This window comes from Myotis daubentonii, chromosome 10 (genome assembly GCF_963259705.1).
Source record: "Myotis daubentonii chromosome 10, mMyoDau2.1, whole genome shotgun sequence".
NCBI lineage: Eukaryota > Metazoa > Chordata > Mammalia > Chiroptera > Vespertilionidae > Myotis > Myotis daubentonii.
In genome coordinates this window covers 67,866,529-67,892,491 of record NC_081849.1, presented here as the reverse complement: position 1 = coordinate 67,892,491, position 25,963 = coordinate 67,866,529, and the positions used below count along the sequence as shown (strand labels likewise).

The following is a 25,963-nucleotide window of genomic DNA, read 5'->3' as shown; positions in this document are numbered from 1 at the left end:
ACAGTGATGAAATAGCAACGAAAATAATTTTATGGTTGGGTCACAACATGAGGAACTGTATTTAAAGGGCCAGAAGGTTGAGAACCACTGTTACAGAGGGTTGTGACGCGTTGGGGTAATTCGGACAGTCAGAAGTCCCACTGCCGGAACCACACTGACTGTCCTGGCTGAGCTGGTCCCCTCTGACCCGCCCCTTTACCTGTGACTCCCCCAGCACAGCTCCCTGCATCAAAGCCACACTGCAGCGCACGAGGCCTGAACAGTCATGGCAGCAGCTGGTGTTACCGAGTGGTTACTACCTATCTCCCTGCCAGGCCCTGCTCTGAGCACACCCTGGTCATGGGTTAGTCATCTAGTCCTCACACAGCCACAGGAGGCGACTGGGGCGGGGCCCAGGGCCAGGCAGCCAGTAAGGGCAGCGCCAGGATTTGGCCCTAGCTGCGGTTAGCATGAGCATGCGTGGGATGAAAGTGATGTGAGTATGGTGAGGGTGAAAGTGACAGGCGCAATAAAGAAAACAACCAACCACCAGTCAGTTTTGCTCATGCCTTTTTATCACTCTTATCACTCTTATCATCTCCTGCAGGAAACTGTGGGCTGGCCTGCTGGCCTCCATGCTGGGCGCCTCCCACCTCCTGTCTGTTAGCCGGGTTAGATGAGCATCTCATCACTGTGAGCAGCCTGCAGGCAGGGACAGCGGCCCTGGGCCTGGCCCCAGCAGTGGACTGTGGTCTCTGACGCCGGGCCTCTAGGCACTCTTGGCATTTTCTCCTTCCTCTCGTCCCTCCTACTCCTTCGAGGCGGCTGCATCTCTTCCCATCTTCCCAGGACAGCGTCTGTTGGGAGGTTCTGAGGGTCCCTCTGAGCCAGGGAGGCAGGTCTGTAGTGGTCTAAGGGCACTGACTTCAGGTAAGCCATCTTCATGGCGCAGGTTTTCTGGGCTCCCTTTGTGCAGCAGGGAGCCCGAGGGGGTCGTCGCGTGGACGGGAGCCAAGCCCACAAGATCCTTGGGAGGGTGGGGTAGGGAGAGGCTTGGGGCTCCCTCCCAGGGATGGAAACTTCAAGGGCAGGTCAAGGGCAGTACATGTGAGGGGCACAGTTCTGTCTTCCAGGGGGGGATGGGAAAGAAACAGGGCCCACCCGTGGGCTCTGACGAGCACGCTTCCCCTGCTTGTCGATTCCCATGGACTTGATTTACAAAGAGGTTGGAACAGTGAGAGTGGGTGCTGGAAATGACCCTTTCAGGAGATGAGGAGAGGCAGCCGAGCCTGGTGGAGGGAGGCCTGGCGAGCATGGTGGAGGCCTGGCGAGGTGTCCGATGCCCCCATTGAGAGCTCACGCCGCCTTGCGTAGCCAGCCGCAGTTCCCTCTGTGGGACACGCATTGCTGTGCGGGCTAGGACCGTTCCGTAGGTGAAAGGGCCTGGCAGGGTCTGCAGTGGGGAACTTGACAAACATGAGTTAAAAATGAAGAAAACTCCCAGAAGGACCCTGTGATTTTTCTCCTACTCCTTCCGATTTAATCAGTGACTTCAACCCTCATGTTTACCCTTTCCCACTGTTATTTCCGTCCTGCAGCGGTTCAGTTCTTCTTGTGTTTTGCTTCCGTCGTCACACGTTCTGAGTCAGTCCCATGGTGGTTGCTGAGCGCAGGCCGTGTGTCAGCGACGTCGCTCTGTGGCCTAAAGGGTAACTTGTAAGTCAGAGGGAGAATGAATTAAGCCCAGAGAGAGGGGTTGAGGGGCCTAACATGGGCGGGGCCGCCATGGGCCGGGCACTGGGCTGAGTGTCTTACACATGAGACTCTCTCTGTATTTATCCGAGTCCCCCCGTGAGAAGAGGAAACCAAATCGCCTCTGTTCTCCCAAGTGCCCTTTGCTGGTTTCAGAGGCTCTTTGTTAAAACTCAGTTGCCAGCCCAGCCAGTGTGGCTCAGTTGGTTGGGCATCATCTTGTGCACTAAAAGGTCACTGGTTCCATTCCCCATCAGGGCGCATGCCTGGGTTGAGGGCTCTATCCCAATAGGGGGTGTGCAGGAGGCAGTCCATGTATGTTTCTCTCTCAAATCAATAAAAACACATTTTAAAAAAAGCTTGGTTGCCAAATGTATGTGCAAGAATTTATCACAATGGGGCAGGGGGAAGGCCTTTTAGTAATTTAAATACCTGACAAAAGCATTTCAGCAAGAAATCATTAATCCTCCCACCTGCTGCCAACTGTGACTCCTTCTTTTGTCATGATAATGCGCCTGTCTGATCCTCCAGGAGAGATTTTTGGGCAGCGGTGTAATCAACATCTGGGAAGATTTGCTTGGGAATCTGAGATTTCAGTCATCCTGCTCATTTAGGGCTGCTTTTTCCACCACGGGGACCTTTATAACTTGGGGACTGGCACGGAGGACTCCAGCCACACGGGCCTGTCATCTGGTTCCGACATCAACCCATCTGGATGGCGGACACACCTCGTGTTTTATAAATTACCCAGAGATCAGGGGTCACATCCCGATGGTGTGGGAGCAGGACTTTCCCGTTAGGTCCTGGTTGGATGCAGGGATCAAGTCCCTTCTGGAAAGAGGAGCCAGGAGTGTTCAGGCCATGGCTATGAATTTTCCTTCACTCCATCAGTGGGAGAGACAGACCATGTTACCCCGACTCTGGGAGGATGGTTAGCTCTCCTCCCTGACTGAGCAGGCTGACGTGTCTAAAAGCTCCTGTCAGAACCCATCATCAACAATAGCAGAGCCCACCTCCAGGACACGGAGGTGGTGTGTGTGTGTGTAGCTAGCTGTGTGTATCTGTGTGGGTGCGTGTTTGCTGTCTTCGTTTGAGGTGAATCACTAAGCGGGAAGGAGTCCTAGATGAACCGAGCTGCCCATGGACAACAGACGGAGGAAAATCTATTACAAGTCATTTTGCCAAATAGGTGGATCCACTCTGGAGTCAGAAAGGCCCTGTGGGGTTGCCTGTCTGTTCTCATTGGTCCCAGCGTCCTTGATAATCCCGTTGCCAAGGTTGCCACTGCCAGCAGGTACCTTCTCCGGGATTTCAGACCCACAGGAAGGAATCTAGCTCCATGATTCCATTCTGTGGTGTCCATTGGAGGGCTTGACATGAGGCAGACGCATGTGTAAGACACTCCGCCCAGGGCCTGGCCCATGGCGCCCCCCATGTTAGGCCCCTCAGCCCCCTGCCCCCCGTCCCAGTGCAGGTGTGTGCTCATTCTGCCTGTAACGGGGTGTCCGTCTGGGACCTGTTGCTGTGCAGATTGTAGCCTTGGATGCTCTGTATTTACCCGAGTCCCCCGTCCCCCAGGTCCCCGCGGAGCATCCCTGGTGGCCTGGGAAAGACGATTCACCAGTTTCTCTCTGCCGTCCCCTTGCCTCTAACAGTCTGGACTTGCTGTGTTTCAAGTTATTTATGTTTTCTAGTTACAGGAAGAAAAAAATCATATGTCAAAAGTGTCATTTTCAGCTACTAAATGATTCTTTTGATTTGCTTCCTGAAGGCAGAGCTATGACACACTTTAAAAGTGTTGATTCCCTTGAACCTTCTGTAACAAGAGGTGTTCTTCCTGGGGCAAAGCTTTATTTTTTTTTATTTTTAAAATTTTAAATTTATTTATTATTTGAAGAGGATGTCACATGAGAGAATGTCTGCTTTATTTTTTTATTTTATTTATTTTAATTTTTTTTATTGATTTCAGAGAGAAAGGGAGAGGGAGAGGGAGATAGAAACATCAATGATGAGAGAGCGAGCCATTGATCAGCTGCCTCCTGCACGCCCCTCTCTGGGGATTGAGCCTGCAACCCAGGCCTGTGCCCTTGACTGGAATCGAACCTGGGACCCTTCAGCCCACAGGCCGGCGCTCTACCCACTGAGCTAACCAGCTAGGGCAGAGCTTTATTTTATATGATGGTGGTGGGCGAGGGTGCTTTGCCGAGTGCTTGGCCTTAGACAGGAAGGTTACACTCTGATCCCGGGCAGGCTTTCCCTCCCCTCTGGACACACGGATGTAAACCGCATCCGCACCTGGTGACCTGGAGGTCAAATTTGGTCAAAACAGTGGAGAGGATAGGGTTTCAAAGGACCCGTGTTTACCAAACGCTCTTTTCTTTCCTAAGTTCACTTCCCAGACCCCCTCTTGCGGTTTGGTGGGGCTCCATGGCTCACTTCTGGCCAATGGAACTGGGGAGAAGGGACAGGTGTTTCTTCCAGGACTGGGCCCTAACGTTCTTCTTTGTGGTTCTCCCCCATTTCTCTCTCCCTTCTGTCCCAGGTACATGCAGAGTGGCCATTGGGGGACACAAGGGACCACAGGGCTGGTGGTGAAACCAGATGGAAGGAGCTTGGATCCCTGAATAATGCCACAGAACAAAACCCAGCCTCCTGTTTATATTGGGCTTTGTAATGAGCAAGAAATAAGGCTGTATTGTGGTGCCAGGCCACTGGACTGGATATTATTACAGAGGCTAGCTATGCAGACTAATAGGGATTTGGCACATAGTAGGTATTTAATCAATATTAGAGTGTGTGTGTGTGTGTGTGTGTGTGTGTGTGTGTGTTTCCTGTTGGTCTCCAGGAAGCATGGAATACCAGAGTCCTCTCAGGTGGGCTGAGGGGGAAGAACATTCCAGGCCAGGGTCATACATTACATCTCTGGAGAAATTAATCTCCACATAATTAATCTTGGCTAATGACTAGATAAAGCTATTAATATGTATATTGTTTCTTTCCTGTCTTCCTTCAACAAACATTTGTTAGTGTGCCTTCCTGGTTAGAATCCATTCCTGTAGTTAAAAAAGATCAATTCCTTTTCCAAACTTATTTTAAAGGGAATAAACTAAAATAAAAGTTATCCAAGCCCAGACAGGTGTAAGATGTTTACTGTGACCCAGGAGTCAGCAAACATTTTCTGTCAGGGTCAGGTAGTAAATATTTTTGGCTTTGCAGGCCAAACTATCTCGGGCACAAACTACTCAACCCGACCCTAGTTTAAAAGCAGCCATAGACAAAATATAAATACATGAGCGTAGCTATGTTTTAATAAAGCTTTTCTTGTGGACACTGACATGTGAATTTCATGTAGTTTCAACATGTCACAAAACATGTTCTTCTTTTGTTTTTCCCCCCAAACTCTTAAAAATGCAAAACCCAGCCCAGCCAGTGTGGCTCAGTGGTTGAGCATCTACCAACGAACCAGGAGATCACAGTTCGATTTCCTGGGCTGTGGGCTCGATCCCCAGTGGGAGGCCTGTGGGAGGCAGCCGATCGATGATTCTCTCTCATCCTTGATGTTCCTATCTCTCACTCCTCCCTTCCTCTTGCAAATCAATAAAAATACATTAACTTTTTAGGATAGTAAAGCCCATTTTTAGCTCAGAGACGTGACAGAAACAGGTGACAGGCTGGCTGTGACCTGCTGAGCTCTGCTCTGACCACGTGAGCATAGGATCCACACATCTGCGTGGCGTCGTGGTTTGATTTCAGAGGCCTTCTCGAAGGAGCATTTCTGAAGGAGCAACGCTTCCTGTGGCCTCAGTCTCGAACCCGTTCTCTCTTAGCTTATGTAACGCCGACCTTCACCGCCACTCGGTTTGGTGGAAGAGCCCACACGGCGAAGGCTGCTTTAAGACTCGCACTCAAAGCAACGCGCTGAGTGGTTCCGTAGGTGTGCAATCTCGAGAACTGGGCAGAGAGATAATGAGTCTGGGGAGGAGCGGTTTAAAAACAGTTCTAATTGTGCAGGCAGGCTATTTTTACCAGCCTTCTTCTTATTTTTATAGATTACATTTCAAAAAGCTCTTCTGCTAAGAGCGATTAAATACCAAGTTTTAATTTCCCTCCAGGAAAAAGTTCCATTGCGTTGGAATATTTTTCTCCGTCATCTACTAGAGGCTGTAACGCAGCGCTCAGGCTCCTCGCTGCACAGCAGGCAGGCGCTTCTGCTAAAGGTTTGGGGAAGTGGGAGGAATGCAGGGAAGGGAGAACCATAAGAGACCCTTGGTGGTCACTATATTAAAAATACATAGTGTGGTACGTAATATAGATAAGGTTTTCTTTTTTTTTAACATTTTTTTTATTTTTTTAATATATTTTATTGATTTTTTTACAGAGAGGAAGGTAGAGAGATAGAGAGTTAGAAACATCAATAAGAGAGAAACATCGATCAGCTGCCTCCTGCACATCTCCCACTGGGGATGTGCCCGCAACCCAGGTACATGCCCTTGACCGGAATAGAACCTGGGACCCTTCAGTCCGCAGGCCGACGCTCTATCCACTGAGCCAAACCGGTTTCAGCAGATAAGGTTTTCTTATAAAATTAGTGGTGAGAACAAGCACTAGAATAGATTATTGTCACGGAGAATAATTTCTCAGTGTCTACAGAATTGGGAGCCACCTGATGATCGCAGTAACGGGATGCCCAGTGCGGGCCTCGGTTGCACCCGTTTCCTCTCCAGCCTCATTGTAGGCAAGACTCAGGGATGTCTATGCTCAAGGTCACATAGCTGACAAGTGGTGGAGCCAGATGTCAGGTCTGTCTGTCTGTCCGTGGAGCCCTCTGCACGCTCCCACACTGTAGCCTTTTCCAGTCTCACTGCAGGGTCTGAGGTGAGGTGCCCTGGAGCCCGTGACACCCATCCCCTTGGGATCACTTAATCTTGCCATCAAGCTAAGCAAGCTATCCATGTGCGGGTGGCTCCAGGTCTTCCTTAAGAGAATTCGTAACTAAAGTTCCAAGTATATCTGCCATTAAAAAATACTTATTTCTCCAAAAACATATGGTCAACCGAAGAAGATTCAATTCTGGAGACATTCATTCACCTGGGTTCCAGCGGGCTTGAGAGTGTTCTGGGCCCCCTGAAATGTTATGCAGAACACAGTACATATATACACATGTATGTACATGTGCCTTTCTTGGGAGAGGGTTTCTAATTTTAGTGGGATTCTGGACCCACTGCTCCCTAAACTCAGTTGGAGCCAGTTAGGAATATACCTAATTGACTCTCTTGATATTGACAAACATTTGTTAATTGTGTCAAATTTCATCACAACAAAGGAGGTTAAATTGATCGTAGTCCCACAGTCACCTGAACAAAGATGGCACTGTCATTCCACGTGACACGGGGTGGACACCACCAAGGGACTGGTTGGGCTCCGGTTTCAGCCGTGGACACAGAGCAATGCGGTTGTAAGCGCCGAGTAACGGCCTGCGGGTGGGAGGGAGGATGGCCCCTGTGCACACCTTGCCTGCGTCAGTCACTCCGGGTGCTGGGAGGACCAGTGACTGGTGTCCTAAAAGGAAACGCCTGTGCCCACGCTGCCGCTTTCTAGCTGCAGGACCTTAGTCTAGCGGCCTCTCTCTGCCTGTTTCCTCTTTTGTAACAACAGGGTCAGCTGTGGGGTTGGTAAAATCTCTCTCACCTCCAAATACCTGGAGTCTCACGTTTGGCTAAACCCAACGGCAGAGAGCTGGGAGGAGCGTTGGAATGAGCTAGAGCAGTGGTTCTCAACCTTGGCTGCACATTAGAATCACCTGGGAATCTTTTTAAAATCCTCATTTCTGGGCCTCATCCTTCGGAAATTCTGTTTCTTTGTTACTAATGTTGTGGCCCCACCCCATAACAAAGAAACAGAATTTCCGGAGGATGAGGCCCAGAAATCAGGATTTTAAAAAGATTCCCAGGCGATTCTCATGCGCAGCCAAGGTTGAGAACCACTGAGCTAGAGCGTGGCTGTACATCGCGCAGGGCAGAGGCTCTGTGAAGGCGGTGGGCCGCAGCTGTGGGTACCTTGATAACCATCTCCGGCCAGGGCCGTGGGGAAGTAATGGGGCGCAGGCTGGTTGGGGGACAGGCGCCGGGAGGAAGTGGGCGTGGCGGCGTTCCCGACTTCCTTGTTTGGAGTAAACTTCGGCAGCATCTGCCCGGCTCCGCTGTTTGCTGTTTGCTTTTCCATCTGCTGATGTGCTTCCTGGGAGCGCTCCTGCCTGCCAGAGAAAACATCTAGAAGCACGACGCCAAATCCGAGCCTTTCCCTTGGGTCCCCAAACCCCACCAGCCTCCAGAGAGGGGCAGGCAAAGCCCAGAGAGAACGCAGCCGCGCCTGCAGTGCGCGGGTTGCAGCGGCTCCCCGAGACGCGGGTGGAGAAGACGCGGATTTCGGCTCCCACGCACCGTGCGCGCCTCCCCGTCTCCGCGCCCCCGGTTTCTGGAAGTTGGCATTGGAGATGGGGCGCTTGCCGCGCTGGCTGACTCCGTGGTGCGCCTAGTCGTGCATTAGCTGACTTCGCGCTCGCTCGCTCGCTCGCTGCAGCCGGAGGCGCCTGACCTGCGGGGACAGCGCGGCGGCCGGGGGCGGGGACCGGGCTGAGCGCGGGGAGTGGGCGCCGGGCTGCGTGCACCGCCGCTGGGGGTCCCGCCACGCCGGCGGCCGAGCCATGACGGACGCCAGCAGCAAGAAGGAGGGCTTCAAGAAGTGCCGGAGCGCCACGTTCAGCATCGATGGCTACAGCTTCACCATCGGTGAGAACTTTCCGCGCCCCCCTCCCCTCCATCCACTTGGCTTGGGCCAGGACCCTTTCCGGTGGGGGCGAGGGTGCTGTCCAAGTGAGGGAGGGAGGGAGGGGGGCCAGCCGGCGGCGAGGCGCTCGACAGGCGGGAGCCCGGGGAGCGGCGACAGGGCCGGGAAGTCGCGTGCCTGTGGCCGCGTCGCGCGTGGGGTTGTCCCCGCGGCGCGCCCCCCCCCCACTCGGAGCCCCTCCAAAGCTGTGTCAGAAGCACACCTCCCGAAGGGCCTGTTTCCTCGCTGGGATTTTAGGAACTCAGCTCGGGAGGGGATAGAGACTGGGATGGAGGCAGAGAGATGGAGATAGTAAAAGCGAGAGGGAGCTCAGCGACAGAAAGACGTGGACACGACAGGTGCTAAGACCGACACACAGAGGGACACCCGGAGAGACAGACTGACAGGCACCTGGACAGAGACATTAATGGAAACAAGACACCAGGTCAGAAATACAGAGGCTAACAGATGCCAGGCAGGCGCCCATAGAGGAGTGGCAGATGGGGGACAGTGACGGAGCGAGAGGTGCACAGGGTGGGAGAGACAGGCATGGACATAGGTCCAGACAGAGAGAATGGATGAGAGTTTCTGCACAAGTTGAGAGGGAGGGAGAGAGAGAGAGGGAGAGAGAGAGAGAGAGAGAGAGAGAGAGAGAGAGAGAGAGAGAGAGAAAATGCAGGCAGGGAGGGATGTACCTGTTAGTGAAATATTGGGGGGAAAGCCATCTCCTGTCCTCTGGGCCCCCAGTGGCTCCGGGTCCCCCCCCCCCCCCCTAAAGCCGTCACCAGGAGGGCACCAGAGGGGCCGGGGTAGCATCGTGGCCACCAGAAGGAGCAGGAACAGGCCTTCTCTCTGGAGGATTTCTAGAAGCGCAGTTGCTTGGCCCCAGATTATGTGTAGTTTTAGGGATTTTAAAACATTGCGTAACTACCCTCTGGAAATACCCGCTCACTCTCGCCAGCAAGCCATCAGGTCATTCACATGCTCTAACGAGGATGGGACACTATAATTTAAAACCAGCTGCTGGTCTGCGAGGCGGAAGGTCGTATCTCAATGCCACACGTTCACTTCTGTTGTAAAACTGCTTTTTTTATGTTCTTGGCCTGTTTTTCCTCTGGGAAGTTTACCATTTATTAATTTGCAAGTACTCCTAATGGATATACTAGATATTAGTTACACAAGTAATCAATATGTTAATTACATAATTATGGCTAGATATTAATATAGAGTATGTAATTACTATGTTAATCACAGAATAATTATATGATTAACATATATTAATATGTGCATGTAGACACACAGGTACTTCTGTCTGTGCGCTGTGTGTATGTACCTTCCAAGTGCTGTCTCTCACATATTTTACAAATATTTCTCCCAATGCCGAGGACTCACACTCCCCCATCATCAGTGCGGGGCCCTGGCGGCCAGGACTTGCTCTGAGATCATACAGGTGTCTTGCTGCTCACACCTGTGGCCCAGCTGGCCGCACAGCTTCTGCAGGGAGGGGTGGGAGGACAGTCCCCCTCCTGCAATGCGAGAGAAGAAGCCTGGGGAGACCCCGGTGGTCCCCCGAGCTCCCCCTTTCTCAGGCGTCTGACACTTTGTCATCAGGAATCACTTCCCCGTCTAGGCTGTTATGCCAAGTCCTGGTCAGGCACGTCACTGAAGGAATTCACAGGATGGTTCTGGCAGCTTCAGCATCTGACCAGGGGAGGCCTAGGAGGGCAATGGGGGTGTGGGGGCTGCAGGAGGGGAGTGTGGCCCACCCTGAGGCAAGGTCAAGGAGAAACTTCTCTCTGAGAGTGGACATGTCTGGGCTAAGAGGAGGCATCACTTCCCGGGCAGGGAGAGCCTTCAGCTGCAGCTCTCGGCGGAGTGATGCTCCCCAGGGTGTATCTTACGGGCACGTCGGTGGTCACCAGGCTGGGGCGCTGGGGCAGGCTCTATAGTTTGCAGAGGAATTAAATGCTTTGCGGGGCAGGGGGAGGAAGGGATGGCCCCCCACAGTGAGGAATTACCCTAAACACCAATAGCGCCCCCAGGCCCCCGTGGAGAAACACTGGGGGGGGTCCCTCTGACGTGCAAGCCTGACTGGCCCTGCACTGGCTCCTAAATGGCCTAGGCCCTGGCTGCAGGTCAAGGTCAAGGTCAAGGTAGCTTCAGGGTGTGGAGCAGGCGCTGAGCTGGGTGCTTTACTCAGCCCATTGGGTCGCCTTTCACCACAACTCTGAAAGGAGCCGAAATGACCCCAATGTAGGAGAAGAAACTCCTAAGACCGGACAGGAAGGAATTTCCTGAAAGTCACAGCAGCGTGGGGTTCGAGCCTGGCTGCCCTGACTCCCAGCCCAGGGTTTGCCCCAGGCCGTGCTGCCGCCCACAGTGGACTTTATTTCTGTCCGAGCCCCTGACTGTCCCTCAACTCCATGGAGAGAGATGGGGGAGTTTCTGCTAAGCCAGCACCGACTGGGCCATTGCCACCGGTGGGGCGGGTGCTGCCGGCAGGATCAGGTTGAAGAGACTGGGTTTGCTAACCTGTCTCCACGGGGGCTGCCTGCTCAGTCCTGGGCCCCGCTCTGTCCCAGGGCCCGTGGCCTTCCATCTTTACATCATTTCCTCAGGCCCCGAGGTCAGGCTTGTGTGCAGAGATCTTAGAAACAGGACTGTGAGGTTGTACGTGTGCCACACCCAGAAAGTGCTGGCAGGGAACCTCCGAAGTCTGGGAGTTCCCTCCCCAGGAAACCATGGAACTAAACTGGTTGTAACGCGCTTCGCAGAGTGAGGGGCCGGTGGGGGCGGGAGAGCTGTGCGCCATTGTTTCCAGAGCGTCCCTGTCCTCTGGGCTTCGGGGGCCTGTTTGGGTTTGGATTAAGTCGATCAGTAGATTCTTACTTTCTTCATGAGGCTGCCCGAAATACAAAACACAAAGCACATCTTTTTTCTCTTTAATTTTATGTAGTCAATTGACTGGGGTGACATTGGTCAACATGAACATAGAAGTTTCATGTGTGGATTACCGCCTGAGGGGGCCTCCTTTTACAGCTGAGAAAGTGGGGCTCAGGGAGGGCCCTCATTCCCATCTCCCCCCAGGGATGACCTCCAGGGGTCAGGAGGATGGGAAGTTGGTGGCGTAGAGCAAAGAGCTGCTTCCTTCAAGAACGAACCTGGCCCAGGATGTTGTGGAAAATTCTAGGCCCGTACCGAAGAGGTGTTGCTAACAGAGGGATGCGTTTCCTGTAGCAACGGCCCCTGGCTCCCCTGCCGCCGTGTTCTTCTCTGTGAGATGGTCCCAGGGGCTGGGGTGAGGGTTCTCTGCCCCGCCCTTGGACTGCGGGGAGCTGGTAACCCACGCTGAGAGGGGAGGCCTGCTGGTGGCTACTCCTCCCAGAAGGGTTCGGGGTGGACAGGGCTGGGGGTGGCCCAGGCCAGGGGGACTTGGCTGCAGGCACTGGGGTGTGGCCCCCTCTCCAGCCCAGGCACGGAGGCTGGCCCTGGCTGAGGACTTGCTCGCTCCAGGTGCATGTGGCCGAGGACTTGCTCAGCCCAGGCTGGTCTTGGTGCTCTCGGCCAAGTGCCTTGTCTGTGTGGGTGGAGGCGAGACCTCTGGGCCTTGTACACCTGAGTGGGGGTGACGGTGGGGAGCACAGAACCGAATAAGGGTCTAAGTGAAATATTCTGCAGCCACCTGCCAGTGCCAGTTGCCCAGGCTCCCCGTCCTCCTCACATCTCTCCGAGGACTGGAGCAGAGTGTGGCACGAGGGGTCATCAGAGGTCACGGTCCTGGCTCTGACATTCACTTCTGCCTTCTAGTCCCCATCCTGCCTGTTAGTCACTTCCCCTCTCTGAGCCTCAGTTTCCTTATATGTGAAGCGGGGGGGCATGACCCTCAGTTACAGAGCTTGGGCAGGGTCAAGTGCAGCGCAGGGAAGTCTGCTTTGTTAACTCTGAAATGCCTTTTGTTATTAGGAACACTAATACTTAATACTTGTTCAACGAGGCTTCAGCTTGAGGAGTGAGGCCATCACCAGGGGCCGTGACGGTCAGCCAGCGATCGGAGTGCACAGCTGTGGGGCGCATGCCAGCTGGGAGCTCGCATTTGTGGGGGGGGACTCTGGGCTTTGGAGCCCCACAAAGACCTGTCATGGTGGCTGTTGAGGCATTTAGCTCCTCTGAGCCTCAACTTCCTTCTCTGAGTAACGGGCTGGTGAGCCTTTCCTCTTGGGTGGACCACAGCCAGGCGAGCAAGGTGCCACACACAGTGCCTGGCTGTTACCTTGTGGGTGTTTGCCCAGGGTCTGCTCCCGTGACCTGAAATCACACCGTGTCAGAGCTGGCTCTGGTGGGAGTGGGCAAGGGTCGCGGTGTGACACTGAGGGTTAGTGGGTCACTCTGGGGCAGGTTAACGGGTGGCCTTCCACCCTGTACATCCGCGCTGGCCCCTGGCGCCAGATGGGAGCAAGAGCAAAGTGTGCCCGGGCATCCTGCTGCTCTCCATGGGCTCCTGTGCCCGGCGTGGCCACCCAGCCTCCACAGACCTGGGCGGAGCCGTGGGCAGAGTCCTGAGGAGGAGTTCTGGGTGGCTCCTGACGGCTCCCGGACAGAAGAGCGCTGGTCACCCGGCAGGCCGAGCCAGAATTAGAATCTTGACATTTTCAGCCAGTCCCCCTGCCCCCACCTTCTCCAGAGAGGGGAGAAGGGCTGGACATGGAGTCTTCATGAAACCCCCAAAGGGTGGGGTTTGGGGAGCCTCCAGGTCGGTGGACGCATCCACATATGAGGGTGACACACCCCAGCTCCCCAGGACGGAAGCTCCTGTGCTCCAAACCTCCCCCCCATCTCACCCGTGTTCATTTGGCTGCTCATCTGTATCCGTCATCAAATCCTCTAATAAACCGGTACATAGGAGTGCTCTCCTGAGTTCTGTGAGCTGTTCCAGGAAATATCAAATCCAGGGGGGAGGAGGTCATGGGAACCTCCGATCTGTAGCCAAGTCGGACAGAAGTTGTGGGAACCTGGGGACCTGCCACTTGCGATTGGCATTTGAAGTGGGGGGCAGTCTCCCATGGGACTGAGCCCTTAACCTGTGGATCAGATGTGGCTCCAGGTAGATGGTGTCAGAATTGAGTTACATTGTAGGGTGCCTAGCTGGTGTCACAGAATTTCTTGGTGAGGAGAGAACCCCACAGATTTGGTGACCTGAAGTGTCAGAAGTGAAGTGTTCTGGCCCTGGCTGGTATGCTCAGTGGTTAGAGAGTTGCCCATGCACCAAAGGGTTACGGGGTCTATTCTCCAGATAAGGGCATGTACCTGGGTTGCAGGTTTGCTCCCCACCCCATTTGGGGTGCGTTCAGGAGGCAACCAGTTGATGTGTCTCTCTCATGTTGATGTTTCTCTCTCTCTCTCACCCCCCCCCCCCGCCTCCTCTTTCCTCTCTCTCCCCCTTCTACTCTCTCTAAAATGCAATGGAAAAATATCCTCAGGTGAAGATTTAAAAAAAAAAAGAAATGAAGCGTCTGTGTGAGGAACAAAGGAGGGAAGACTGGAGTTTTTCCTAATATAGGTAATCACTGGACTAGACTCAAGGAAGGAACCAACATGCCAGCATGTGCCTGGGCCTTCCAGCTACTTCCCTATCCGACATGACATTGCGGTGGGAAATGGAGATTTCCCAGTGTCTCCGCTTGCCTGCAGGGCTGGCCTATTCCACTCGTGTGGGATGTGCAGCCTTGACTTTAATTCATGTGACTGGAGTTGTTTGTCATGAATAGTGAATGCGACCACAGGTAACAGTCCGGAGCACCTGGCACGGGTCCTGCCGGGTGTGGAGGCGAAGAGCATGGGTCTGGCGCTGGATTGCCTGGGTTTGACTTTTGGCCACACAGTTTACTTGCGGGGTGGCCTTGGACAAGTTACTTAACCTCTCTTTAGTTCCATGTGTTCATCTGTTAAGAGGAGATAATTGTAGCACCTGTCTCCTGGGGTGTTGGAGGATGGCATGAGTGAATGAACATCAGGCACTTGGAACAGTGGCTGGCATGTACTTTTATTTTATTTATTTATTTGTTTTTAAAATATATTTTATTGATTTTTTTACAGAGAGGAAGGGAGAGGGATAGAGAGTTAGAAACATCAATGAGAGAGAAACATTGATCAGCTGCCTCCTGCATATCCCCCACTGGGGATGTGCCCGCAACCGAGGTACATGCCCTTGACTGGAATCGAACCCGGGACCAGACCCTTGAGTCCGTAGGCCGACACTCTATCCACTGAGCCAAACCGGTCAGGGCTGGCATGTAGTTTTAGATAAATGTTTGTTATTATATTATTTCCATCATCATAATATTATTACATATTCATAACATAGACCCATAATAATACATTTCTACAATGTTATTAACATGAAAATAATAATCACCAGCTCTGAGTCTTGCTGGACCAAGCACCATATGTACTGTTCTTGAAAAGCTGTACGGATGACCTTGACCTACTTTCATTGGTCAAGATTTGCCTTTCCTGCCCAAAGCCATTTACTTACATGTTGTTGGGCATTGGTGTCCGATCCTGTATAATTAAAAAAAATATTTTTATTGATTTTTAGAGAGAGAGAAGAAGGGAGAGGGATAGACAGAAACACTGATGAGAAAGAAACATCATCGATCAGTTGCCTCCTGCACACCCTGCACTGGGGTCGAGCCAGAACCCAGGCATGCGCTCTGACTGGGAATGGAACCAGTGACCTCTTGGTTCCTGGGTCGATGCTCAACCACGGAGCCACACCGGCCGGGATACAGTTGTTCTTGAGGAATCCCTGGTGGACCTGCAAATGTTCCCATCTCCCTAGCGGTGGATCATCTTTCAGGATTCAGTGCGCCCCTTGCGATGGCTTTGTGAAGTGAGTCCCTGTGTGGATGCTCAGCTCTCCTCTGCCAGGGGCTAGGGGGGAAGGAAGGTGGTGCAGGAGACCTGGGCTCCAGACCCAGTCCCGGCGGCTCCTGTCCCCATGCTGCTGGAAAGCTCATGCGTCTCCTGAGGCTCCTGCCTCATGTGTCAGCGGACACTGCTTCCTTCGTCGCTGTGTTGTTGGAGAGACGAGTAGGAGGAGGATGTAGGAACCTGGCCCACTCTGGGTGCCCATCGACTGGTAGCTGCTGGTAGTGGTGATAGGGAAGCTCTGGAACCAAGGGAGCGGGCAAGGCTCCCAGACCCACAGCGGCTTCCCTGGATGGCGCTCACAGCCTGTCCCCGGCTGCCTCCCCCAGCCCCCACCAGCCACTTATGTCAAGTGCTGGCTGGGCTGCCGGGCTGTCTTTGTTTTCGGGTAGGACTTCCCACCAGGCCGCGGCTGGAGCTCCTGCCTCAGCCCGCCAGGGCTTCCAGCTGGGTCTGGGTAACACTGTCAGCCGCTCTGGGCAGAGCTGGTTGGCACTTCCTGTGCTGTTTGGCAGGCAGGCGCCGGAGGGTGGCGGGAGCTTGGCCCTGGTCTTTCCCATGAAACCCTGGGGCACTCGGTAGTGGGTTTCACTTGTCGGGCAGTGTCTGCTGACTGGAGCTTAGACCACCAGAGACTATGCCCGTGCGCTGGCCCACGGATGGCGCCGCGAGGGTTGTTCCTCTGCGAGGAAGTCACACGGCCTGATTCGACGACCCCCGCTTTGCTGGATTCAGTGCAGACAGCTGGGCTCCCTCTCTTCTCGGTGGCAGCATAGCGTAGCTCAGGTGGGATCCCACGGGCTTGGGAAGGGAAATAAGGGGAGGGTCAGTTACCTTGGACTTGATCACGAACAACCACTAGGATTGGGCTGGCCTTTTGGATCGATGGTCTAATTCTACCAGAAAAGCTTTCACAAGTGAGGGGCCGATGGAGCGAGGGCTTCAGAGCAGGGCATCGGAGTTCAGGTCCCGTGCGCGCCTCTTTTCCCTTTTAATTTATTTTTCACTGGGGGATGCTCTGTTGGGCCTGCCAAAATGTATATTTTATTCACTGGACATATTTTTTGTTTGTTTGTTTGTTAATCCTCACCCGAGGATATTTTTTCCATTGATTTTTAGAGCTAGTGGACGGGAGGCGGAGAGACAGAGAGAAAGGAACATTGATGTGAAAGGGACACATCCATTGGTTGCCTCCCACACAATCGAGCCTGCCACTGAGGTACGTGCCCTTGACCAGTATCAAACCCGGGACCCTCAGTCTGCAGGCCGGCGCCCTATCCACTGAGCAACCTGGCTAGGGCTCCCCAGGCATGTTGACTATCGGAGATCATCTCAAAGAATGATTGTAGCGCGTTGGTGGAAAGCCCAGAAGCTGAGCTGCTGAGCTCTGGTGCTCACCATTCATGAGGCATCGAACTACTCTCTTGACCTTCCTGAATCTTCTTTCTGAGTCTTGTAAAGCAGGAATAATAACACCTGTGTGCGACATGACGTATATTAAGTGCTGGGCCAGTGATGAGACCATCCCATGTGCTCGTGAATCTTAATTCCTCCCCCTTCCCTTCATTCCTTTCCTTCCTGCCTGCCAGACCTGGAGGTGTTTCGGCTGCCTTAGAGGTTTGCCCTGGAATCACAAAGTAGGGGGAACCTGCAGCCCTCGGAAGCTCTCTCTCCCCAAGAGGCCCCGGGAGGAAGCTGGCATTGCACAGGGCGCCCCGTTTAACACAATAGGATTTAGGCAGCGAGTGGGACAGTGGATGGATTTTCATTTTATTGATTTTTAAATGTATATTTTATTGATTTCAGAGAGGAAAGGAGAGGGAGAGAGAGAGAGAAAGAGAGAGAGGGAGAGAGAGAGAGTAACATCAACGAGGAGAGAGAACCATTGATCGGCTGCCTCTTGCAAGCCCCCTACGGGGATTGAACCCACAACTTGGGCATGTGCCATGACTGGGAATCGAACGGTGACCTCCTGTTTCATTAGATTGATGCTCAGCCACTGAGCCACACCGGCGGGTGGATTTTTATTTTTAAGTCATCTGTTTGCATTTCCAAGAAGAGGTCACTGTGTCTAGTGACTCATCGTTCTTTAGCAGTTGGAAGTTACATTAGATTTCTAATTTTGTCAAGTCAGTGAGTGCTGCAGGGGAATCAGCATCTCAAAGGGGCCCTGCAGGACTCTGAGCAGAAGCAGATCCCACCCGTCTGCCAGGGGAGACTCGCTCTCTAAGGAGACGCCTTTTCTTCCTCTCTGGTCACGAGGCCCACTGTTTAAGACAGGGCAACGTTTAAAAGAGGCAGAATTTAGGTAAGAGTGTAAGTCTGGTCTTAGCAACTCTCTCAAGGCGGCTGCTTTCATTATGCAGCCCTTATGCAGGCTGTTCCCGATGCTGAAGGTGAAAATGATAAGGCTTTACTGGTTGTGAAGCACTGGCGCTAATATCAACTCATTCCACTCTGCCACTACCCCTGCAAGAGACCAAGAGCTCCATTTTTCAGGCCCAGAAACTGAGGCCTCAGGCGGCCAGTGACTAGTTTCAGAGCCATGGCCCATGTCCAGTTTCTGCACGTCAGAAAGCGCAGGTTCCTGCACCCTGAGTCTGGGAACCATCTAGATCAGGGGTCCTCAAACTACGGCCCGCGGGCCACATGCAAATACAAATATTGCATTTGTTCCCATTTTGTTTTTTTACTTCAAAATAAGATATGTGCAGTGTGCATAGGAATTTGTTCATAGTTTTTTTTTTTAAACTATAGTCCGGCCCTCCAACGGTCTGAGGGACAGTGAACTGGCCCCGTTTAAAAAGTTTGCGGTCCCCTGATCTAGATTCTTTCCTGTGGGCCCCTCCTCCCCCATCTCATCAGTCATCAAGGGCTCTAGATTTCCTTCTCCAGCCTCTTTCCTGTTGAGACTTTGCCCTCCATTCCGTGTGCCTCAGTTCAGACCCTCCTCCTCTCTCCCCAAGCCATCGCAGTATTTCCCAGTCGTCTTGCCTCCCCTCCGGACTCCTCTCCCTCGGCAGCTAGAATGTTCTTTTGGACCACACACTGACCTTGCTGCCCTCCAGCTTAAAACCACACAGTAGCTTCCTACCACGGGCAGGGCCAGGCCTACATTTCCAGACAGGGCTCTCGGGCCCGGCATGATCTGGTCTGTGCGTTTGTCTAGGCCAGTGGTCGGCAAACTCATTAGTCAGCAGAGCCAAATATCAACAGTACAACGATTGAAATTTCTTTTGAGAGCCAAATTTTTTAAACTTCAACTATATAGGTAGGTACATTGTTATTAACTTAGTTAGGGTACTCCTAAGGCTTAGGAAGAGCCGCACTCAAGGGGCCAAAGAGCCGCATGTGGCTCGCAAGCCGCAGTTTGCTGACGACTGGTCTAGGCTTACACTCTCTAGTGCCCCTGCTTGCCCACGATTGTAATCAGTCACTTAGGCTTTCTGTATGAAGTGCCCGCCGAATGAGGGCTAGGGTGTGAGGCCCTAGGGATCCAATGTGAGTGAAACTGACCAGCCCAGCAGAGCCGTAGACATTAGTGCTGCGTCCTCTGGCGGAGGGTGAGGGTGCTGTGTGATTCCCGGAAGTGGGATGGAACCCAGTCTGTGGGGTGGGGCTTCCCTGATGAAGGTGATAAGGGAGCATCTGGGCAAAGCGGGCAGCCTGTGCAAAGGCCCTGTGGCTGGAGGGCAATAGAGGAGGAATATGGCTCGAGAAGAGGTTGGAGAGGTGAAGGGCAGGCCAGCTGAAAGGTTTTGGTCTTTTTCTCAGGAGTGGTGGAGGGGAGCGAACTGTTTTAAGCAGAAGAGACCATCGGATTTGTGTTCCCAAAAGCACACTGTGGTTCCACTGTGGGGACTCCGTCTGCTACTGTGCGATCCCCAGCCCCTCCAGTGTGCACGGCGCTCCTCCATCGCACCCGGTCCTCCCTGGGTCGTCCTGAGTTCACTCTCTTCTCGGAACAAACCAGGCGGACGTTCAGACTGTCAGAGAGGCAGGTGGCCCGCGGGGGCTGGAGGCGCTCCTCGTTTTCCTACTTCCTGCATTTTTTAAAGAAAACGAGGAGAGGATTATTCATTTCATTCGCCTGTAAAAAATGATGCAGCTCATGTCAGGGACTCGGGACAGGAACCCTCATTTCTCAGAGACGACCTCTGTTACTATTTAGGTGACTCTGTTTCCATATTTTCTTCATCCTAGGTTCTCATAATGGTCTATTGCAGTTTGATATTTAAATGGGATGGGGAAGGGAAACTTCACTGTATGTATGGGCATTTAAAGTTTCTCATTTCTCTCTCTCTCTCTCTCTCTCTCTCTCTCTCTCTCTCTCTCTCTCTCTCTCTCTCGCCGCACAAGCCAGGGGAGACTTGCCTGAGCATTTCACAGCATGGCCTGTTTGTGGAGTGCTGTGTCACCAGTCACACACACACATTTTATACAAACTTACACCTCCATCCTGACCGACACCCCCCCCCCCGCCCCTTAGAAATTAAAGTGGTGTGTGTGAGCCTGACTCTGCCTGGGACGTCAGGGAAGGCGCCTAACACCCGGGATGAGCCTCCCGTGAGAACTCTGCACTTGTGGGTCGGCCAGCGTCTCCGCTTAGCATCCGGGACAGGGCTCATGACCTTGTATGAAGGAGGCAACGGGAGAGAAGCTCTCAGGACCAGATGTTTCCTATAGTTTATTTCAACTGAAAGCTCCGTCGGTCACTCACCCCTCAGCCTTCTCTTCTTCCAGACATTTGCTAGGTGCCCTTTGGCTGCCCTGCAACTCTAAGGAGACATTAGACAATGTTCTCATTCTTGGAAAGTTTGCGGACTTGTGTGGGGGGACTGATGTTAAAAAATAACATCCCGGGCCCATGTTGGGAGGATTCGTAAAGGATGTGGGTAACCCAGGGCAGAGAGGCCTCGCCGCCTGCAGCGGTCAGCAGAGGCATGGACTCAGCCTTCCTGCCTCTCTTCTCCTCCCCTCTCTTCACTCGGTTTCACTGAGGTGGAATTGATATACCATAACATTCCCCCCATGTAAAAGTACAGTTCACGATGTTTAGTAAGTTTTCAGAGTTGCGTGATCACCAAGTATAACCACCTCATTGTTTTATTCCCAATAGTGTCCATTCTGTTGCCATAGGCATTTGCTTGTTGTCCACTCACCAGTGGGTGGACACAGAGTGTTTCCCTGTTTTGGCTACACATGTGTGCGTGCACATATGTTTTCGTCCTCTTGGGTAGATTCCCAGGAGGGAAACTCCGGGTGGTATGGGGAGTTCGTGTTTAACTTGTAAGGAATTGCCAAGCCACCAGCCACGTATGGGAGTCCTTGAGCCGCGTTCTAAAGAATTAGCCGGATCAGTGGTTTTCAAGCACTTCCGGGCAGGGCTGGCTGCGTAAGAACCAGATGGGGAGCTTCGGCAGGATTTCTGAGCCCCACGCTTCCATTCGGTCCTTACGGGATGGGCCGAGGCAGGTGCGGTTTTAGGAAGTTCTCTAGGTAACTCCGGTGTGTGGCTTTGTTGGGGAGCAGGAACTGGATGAGGCTGAGGATGGGATGGGCGGGGGAGAGATTTCGGGAACGTTCTAGGCAGAGAAAACAGCGTGTGTGAGAACAGCAGAGCCTGTCTTGCTATGGTTGGCGGGAGTGGCGGGAGGCTGGTCCCATGGAGCCCTGAGGCGGGAGCCGTTATTCACTGACCTACCCGTCCAGCTCTCCGGGGGCTCCTGTTCGGGGAACGAACTTCAGTGTTTGCATACCAGAGCTTCATATTTAATTTTCAGCAACCCTTTCCACTCATCGTTATTCTCAGTGTACAGGCGAGGAACCCGTGGCTCAGGGGCGGGGGAGTAGGGCCGGGCCGGGAGCCGGGTCTGGCTGGCTCCTTCCATAGAGCAGCTTGCCTGCTCTGTGCAGAGCTCTGTGCCAACAGCATCTTGGGATTTCACGTTCGTTGTCGGAGAACGCATCACGCATCTAACATTGCATGGGTCCCCCGCTTGCTGTGCAGTTGCTGTGATCTGCTGTCCCTTTCCATGGGGGAGAGGTGTGTGAGGTCTTCTCTGATGGAAATGACACCATTTAAACGTCCCGGGGAGATGCAATAGCAGATCCCTTGGCGATTCGCAGGGGCTTGTCTGGGACAGTGAGTCCTCAGTACTTCTTCCCTCCCGGTGGCTGTTGATGGAGGTGCATCTCCACGCTGACCCAGGTCCCTGGGGGCTGTCAGTCTGAGCTCGACACAAGTGGGGGGCGGGCGGGGGGAGGCCCCTGTGAATGGGTCGGGCTGTTTTCGGAGTTGGGTGCATGATGAGGCGAAACTTGTAGTAATTACTGAGCAGATGCCCTTAATGAGGCCTCGGCTGGGTTTCCAGCTGGCGGCTCGAGCTCCGCGTTGGGATGGGAACATTGCAGCCACTGGCTCATTATGTGACATCACATCCTCCCCTTGTTGTCATGGCAGCTGTAATCATCCCCCCTGAAGTGTCCCTCAGGGGAAGGCAGGCCACGTCTTTTGCCGTTAATGGGAGTCGTGGCACTTCCATGCTAAGGAGGGGAAGAATGAGCCCCTCCATGCTTTTGAAAGGAGAAGACGCTGAGCAATTGGCAGCGTGGTGTTCCCGCTGTCGTCGTTATTTTAACAATTATTATGCAGGTCGTCCATGTTGATGGTGGAAAAATTTATACAGTGAAGACTGGAAAAGAGAACACAAAATCCTCCTTGCAATATCAACACGAGAATCACTATTGGCAGTTTGATATATATGTTTTTCTGCTTGGGTTTTAACACAGGCATATTCATTATTATTTTTTCAACTATGGGACCATTACTGTGTTGTTTTGTTCCCCTACCTAACAAGGGGGAATCCTCGGGCCCAGTCGCGGTGCGTTAGGAACTGGGCCAATGTTGGATTCAAATGTCTGTTGTAAAATATATTTTTAACTTTTTAAAATTACTAAAGTCCAAATTTATTGCTGACATATCTTTATATGTTAACTGTCTGAAATTTTAAAGGAGTCAGAGGGGTGCCCCCCCTTTAAACATTTTTTATTTTTCAGTTACAGTTGACATTCATTGTTATTTTGTTTTCATTTCAGGTGTACAGCATAACGATTAGGCAACCGTCTATTTTATAGTGTTCCCCCTGGCAGTTCAGGTACCCACCTGGCACTGTACATCATTATTACAGTTTTATTGCTTCTATTCCCTCTGCTGTACTGTACATCCCTGGGACTATTCTGTAACTTCCACTTTGTACTTCTTTTTTTAAAAGAACATGTTTTTTTTATTGATTTTTAGAGAGAGGGTAAGAGAGAGGGATAGAGACATAGAAACATTGATAAGAGAGGAACATCATCGATCAGCCGCCGCCTCCCCGCCACCTACGGGGATCGAGCCCGCAACCTGAGCATGTGCCTTGACTGGAAGTCGAACTGGAGACCTCTTGGTTCCTGGGTTGATGCTCAACCGCTGAGCCACCCTGGCGGGGCCCGATTTGTACTTCTTAATCCCGTCACCTTTTTCACTCAGCCCCTCTCCCCTCTGGCTACCATCAGTCTGTTCTCTATATCTTTGAGTCTCTTTCTGTTTTGTTTTGTTTGTTTATGCTGTTCTTTAATTTCACATCAGCGAAACCATATGGTATTTGTCTTCCTCTGCTTGACTGATTTCACTCAGCATAATACCCTCTATATCTGTCCAGGCTGCCACAAACGGTAAGATTCATTCTTTCTTACAGCTGAGTAATATCCCACTGTATACATGTACCACAGCTTTTGATCCATTGCTTTGAACTAAAAACAAAACACGGCTATTATATGTGTTTGCTTTATTTTATAAAATATATCAATTTCGTGAACACATCAGCAGTTGTAAACCTGCTAATTTATGCTGCAAGATTAGCTATTTTTCTAGTGGAACTTGGAATAAGGCTGCTTTGAGGAGCTCAGTTTACTGTATTGGAAAAGCATCCTGAGATTGCAGGGTGAGCAGCAAAGCTCACCCAGATGGTCCCAGCTTATAAGTACCAGTCAGAATTTCACTTGAGCCCCGCTGGCATGGCTCAGTGGTTGAGCATCAACCTATAAACCAGGAGGTCACGGTTCGATACCTGGTCAGGGCACATACGCAGGTTTTGGGCTTCATCCCCAGTGTGGGGCGTGCAGGAGGCAGCCAATCAATGGTTCTCTCTCATCATTGATGTTTCTATCTCTCCCTCCCTCCCTCTTCCTTCCTCTCTGAAATCAATAAAAATATATTAAAAAAATAGTCAACCTTACAAATAAATAATTAAAGAAAGCATTTTACTCGATGCTGTGTAACTGATCCCCGACAGAGAAATACATTGGGGGCCGAAGCTGATAGAATGCACAACAGTCATCCTTAACCCCCCCATGTGAAGTTTCCACATCTAACAAAACAGCTTGTAATTAATCTCACTGACTCACTTTATAATAAATATATAAAAGTTTTCACTTTTAAATAAAATTATGATACTTAAAGATCTTTATATCCATATTGGGGTTCTGTGCGAAATTCCATTTGAGTAAGAGGTTCACTGCTAAAAATGTTTGAGACATTGTTCTAGATGTTTCTGCGTGTCCTTCTCTTCTCCGCCCTCTTGAGCGGCAGCTTTACTTTCAGCCTTCTGCAGCCCTCTGGGGTGTGTTCCTTCTGCACAGCCCTCCGTCCTGTCCCCCTTCTAGAACGAGAGTAGTGCTCACGTCAGCGCTGAGATCTCTAGAAGAGAGGCAGCAGCATGAGCTGACGTCTAAGCACATTCTCCTCCTCAGGAGCCCAGAAGGAATCAGTGTTGTTAGATCTGATTTCTCTGAAAGAGGCTGCCTCCACATTACTATTATTATTTTTTGTTAATGCTCACCTGAGGGTATTTTTTTCCATTGATTTTAGAGAGAGTGAAAGGGAGGGAAGAGGTGAGAGATAGGTAGGTAGGTAGATAGATAGATAGATAGATAGATAGATAGATAGATAGATATAGAGAAAGAGACAGGAGACACATTGGTTGCCTGACAGGAAGCCGGGGATCGAACTGGCAACCCAGGTACATGCCCTTGACCTTCGGTGTGTGGTGTGATGCTCTAGCCACTGAGAAACACTGGCCAGGGCACCGTTAGTTTTGTTAATGGATCAATGGGCTTCATGCTGACTGCAGACACAGCTCTCACTGCAATCTCCCCCATCAGTTGTGCTAGCCTTTGAAGGCAACATTCAAACTTCGCCCTCAAGTTCTCAAGGATGCCCTCTTCTCCCTTTCATCACCGTGGTCATCACTGACCTAACATGTTCGTTTCAGATACGCACCATTCGTTACCGTATGTACCTGAATGAATCTCGTCACCAACTGCACTGTTGCCCTTGCTTCTTGGCAGAGCCACCCAGATTCCCAAGGGAAACGTAATTTGGGGTAAAGAACAATAGGGGACATTGTGGTGTGAAACTGGAGGAACAAAAAAGCATCTGTCTGGGCATTTGGGGAGGCCTGCTTGAAGAGGGAGGGGGAGGGGAAAGGAAGGCATCCAGGCAGAGCTTCGGTGAGGGCTCTGTGGCTGCTTGTTTCCTAGTCCCATGAAAGTACCAGGGAATGTGGGGCGTGGAACTCTGGGGCGTGAACTTCAGGACAAACAGAGGGAGAGAGGGTCAGTGCGGGCACTGAATCGGTGGATCCGTTGGAATAATTCCTGGGCCTTTCTCAGCCATTGCACGTGGGCTGCACCCAACCTGGGTGGCATGGCTGTCCCTGCACGAGGCCTCCCCCGCCGGTGGGCACAGTGTGACGAGAGACCGAACAGCTCAGATCCGTTTTGCAGGGAATCAGAAACTAGCGTTGGGAGTAGTGGAGTGTAAAAGGCATGGGCTTTCGAGTCAGTGGACCTATGTTCAAATCTCAGGGCAGCCACTTGGTGGCTGGTTGACTCCGGGCACGTTAGCCAATCCCGCTGAGCTCAGCGTGTTAACCTGTGAAAGAATAAGCACCCACCTCGTAGCGGGGCCAGGAAGGGCCACCGAGGTGAAGTATAGAAAGGGCTTGAATGCAGTAGGTGCTTGATAAATGTTGGGTTTAGTCCCTTCTTTGATAAACACGAATACTACCTTTAATGACCTGCGTAGTTTGCCCATTAAGTCGTCAGCACCTGCCAGTGTGTTAGGGGCCCTCTGTCTAGTGGTTCTCGATTGTTCGGAGTGTAGAGGCACCCTAGTGACCCAGGGGAGCATTTGCAACCATTGTTTTGCAAACATTATCGCGAAGGTCGGATCAGGAAGGAACCAGTGGATACTCAACCTAGGGCAGCGGTCGCCCGCCGGTGGTCCGGGAGGTCGGAAAGGTTGGCGACCGCTGACCTAGGGGATGGTGGGATTTTGATGAAGGGCAGGATATTTGCATGGTCCTCAAGCATCTTGAAAGGGAGGGGATAAAACAGTAGGGATAGTGAGGAAAATCTGACATCACCTTTGATCAGG

At 52.1% G+C, this 25,963-nt stretch overlaps 1 protein-coding gene across 4 annotated transcripts in view; it reads left to right on the top strand.

The window, feature by feature from the left end:
• The first annotated feature begins 7,920 nt into the window (after positions 1-7,920).
• PDE1C (phosphodiesterase 1C) overlaps positions 7,921-25,963 on the top strand; it is a 298,902-nt gene continuing 280,859 nt past the window's right edge. The window contains exon 1 of one of the 4 annotated variants that reach the window (XM_059712696.1): positions 7,921-8,519. In XM_059712696.1, coding sequence (XP_059568679.1) covers positions 8,435-8,519 — 85 coding nt within the window. In that variant the 5' untranslated portion in view covers positions 7,921-8,434. The remainder of the gene's footprint in view (positions 8,520-25,963) is intronic. The other 3 variants (XM_059712701.1, XM_059712700.1, XM_059712697.1) reach the window with 3 other exon arrangements.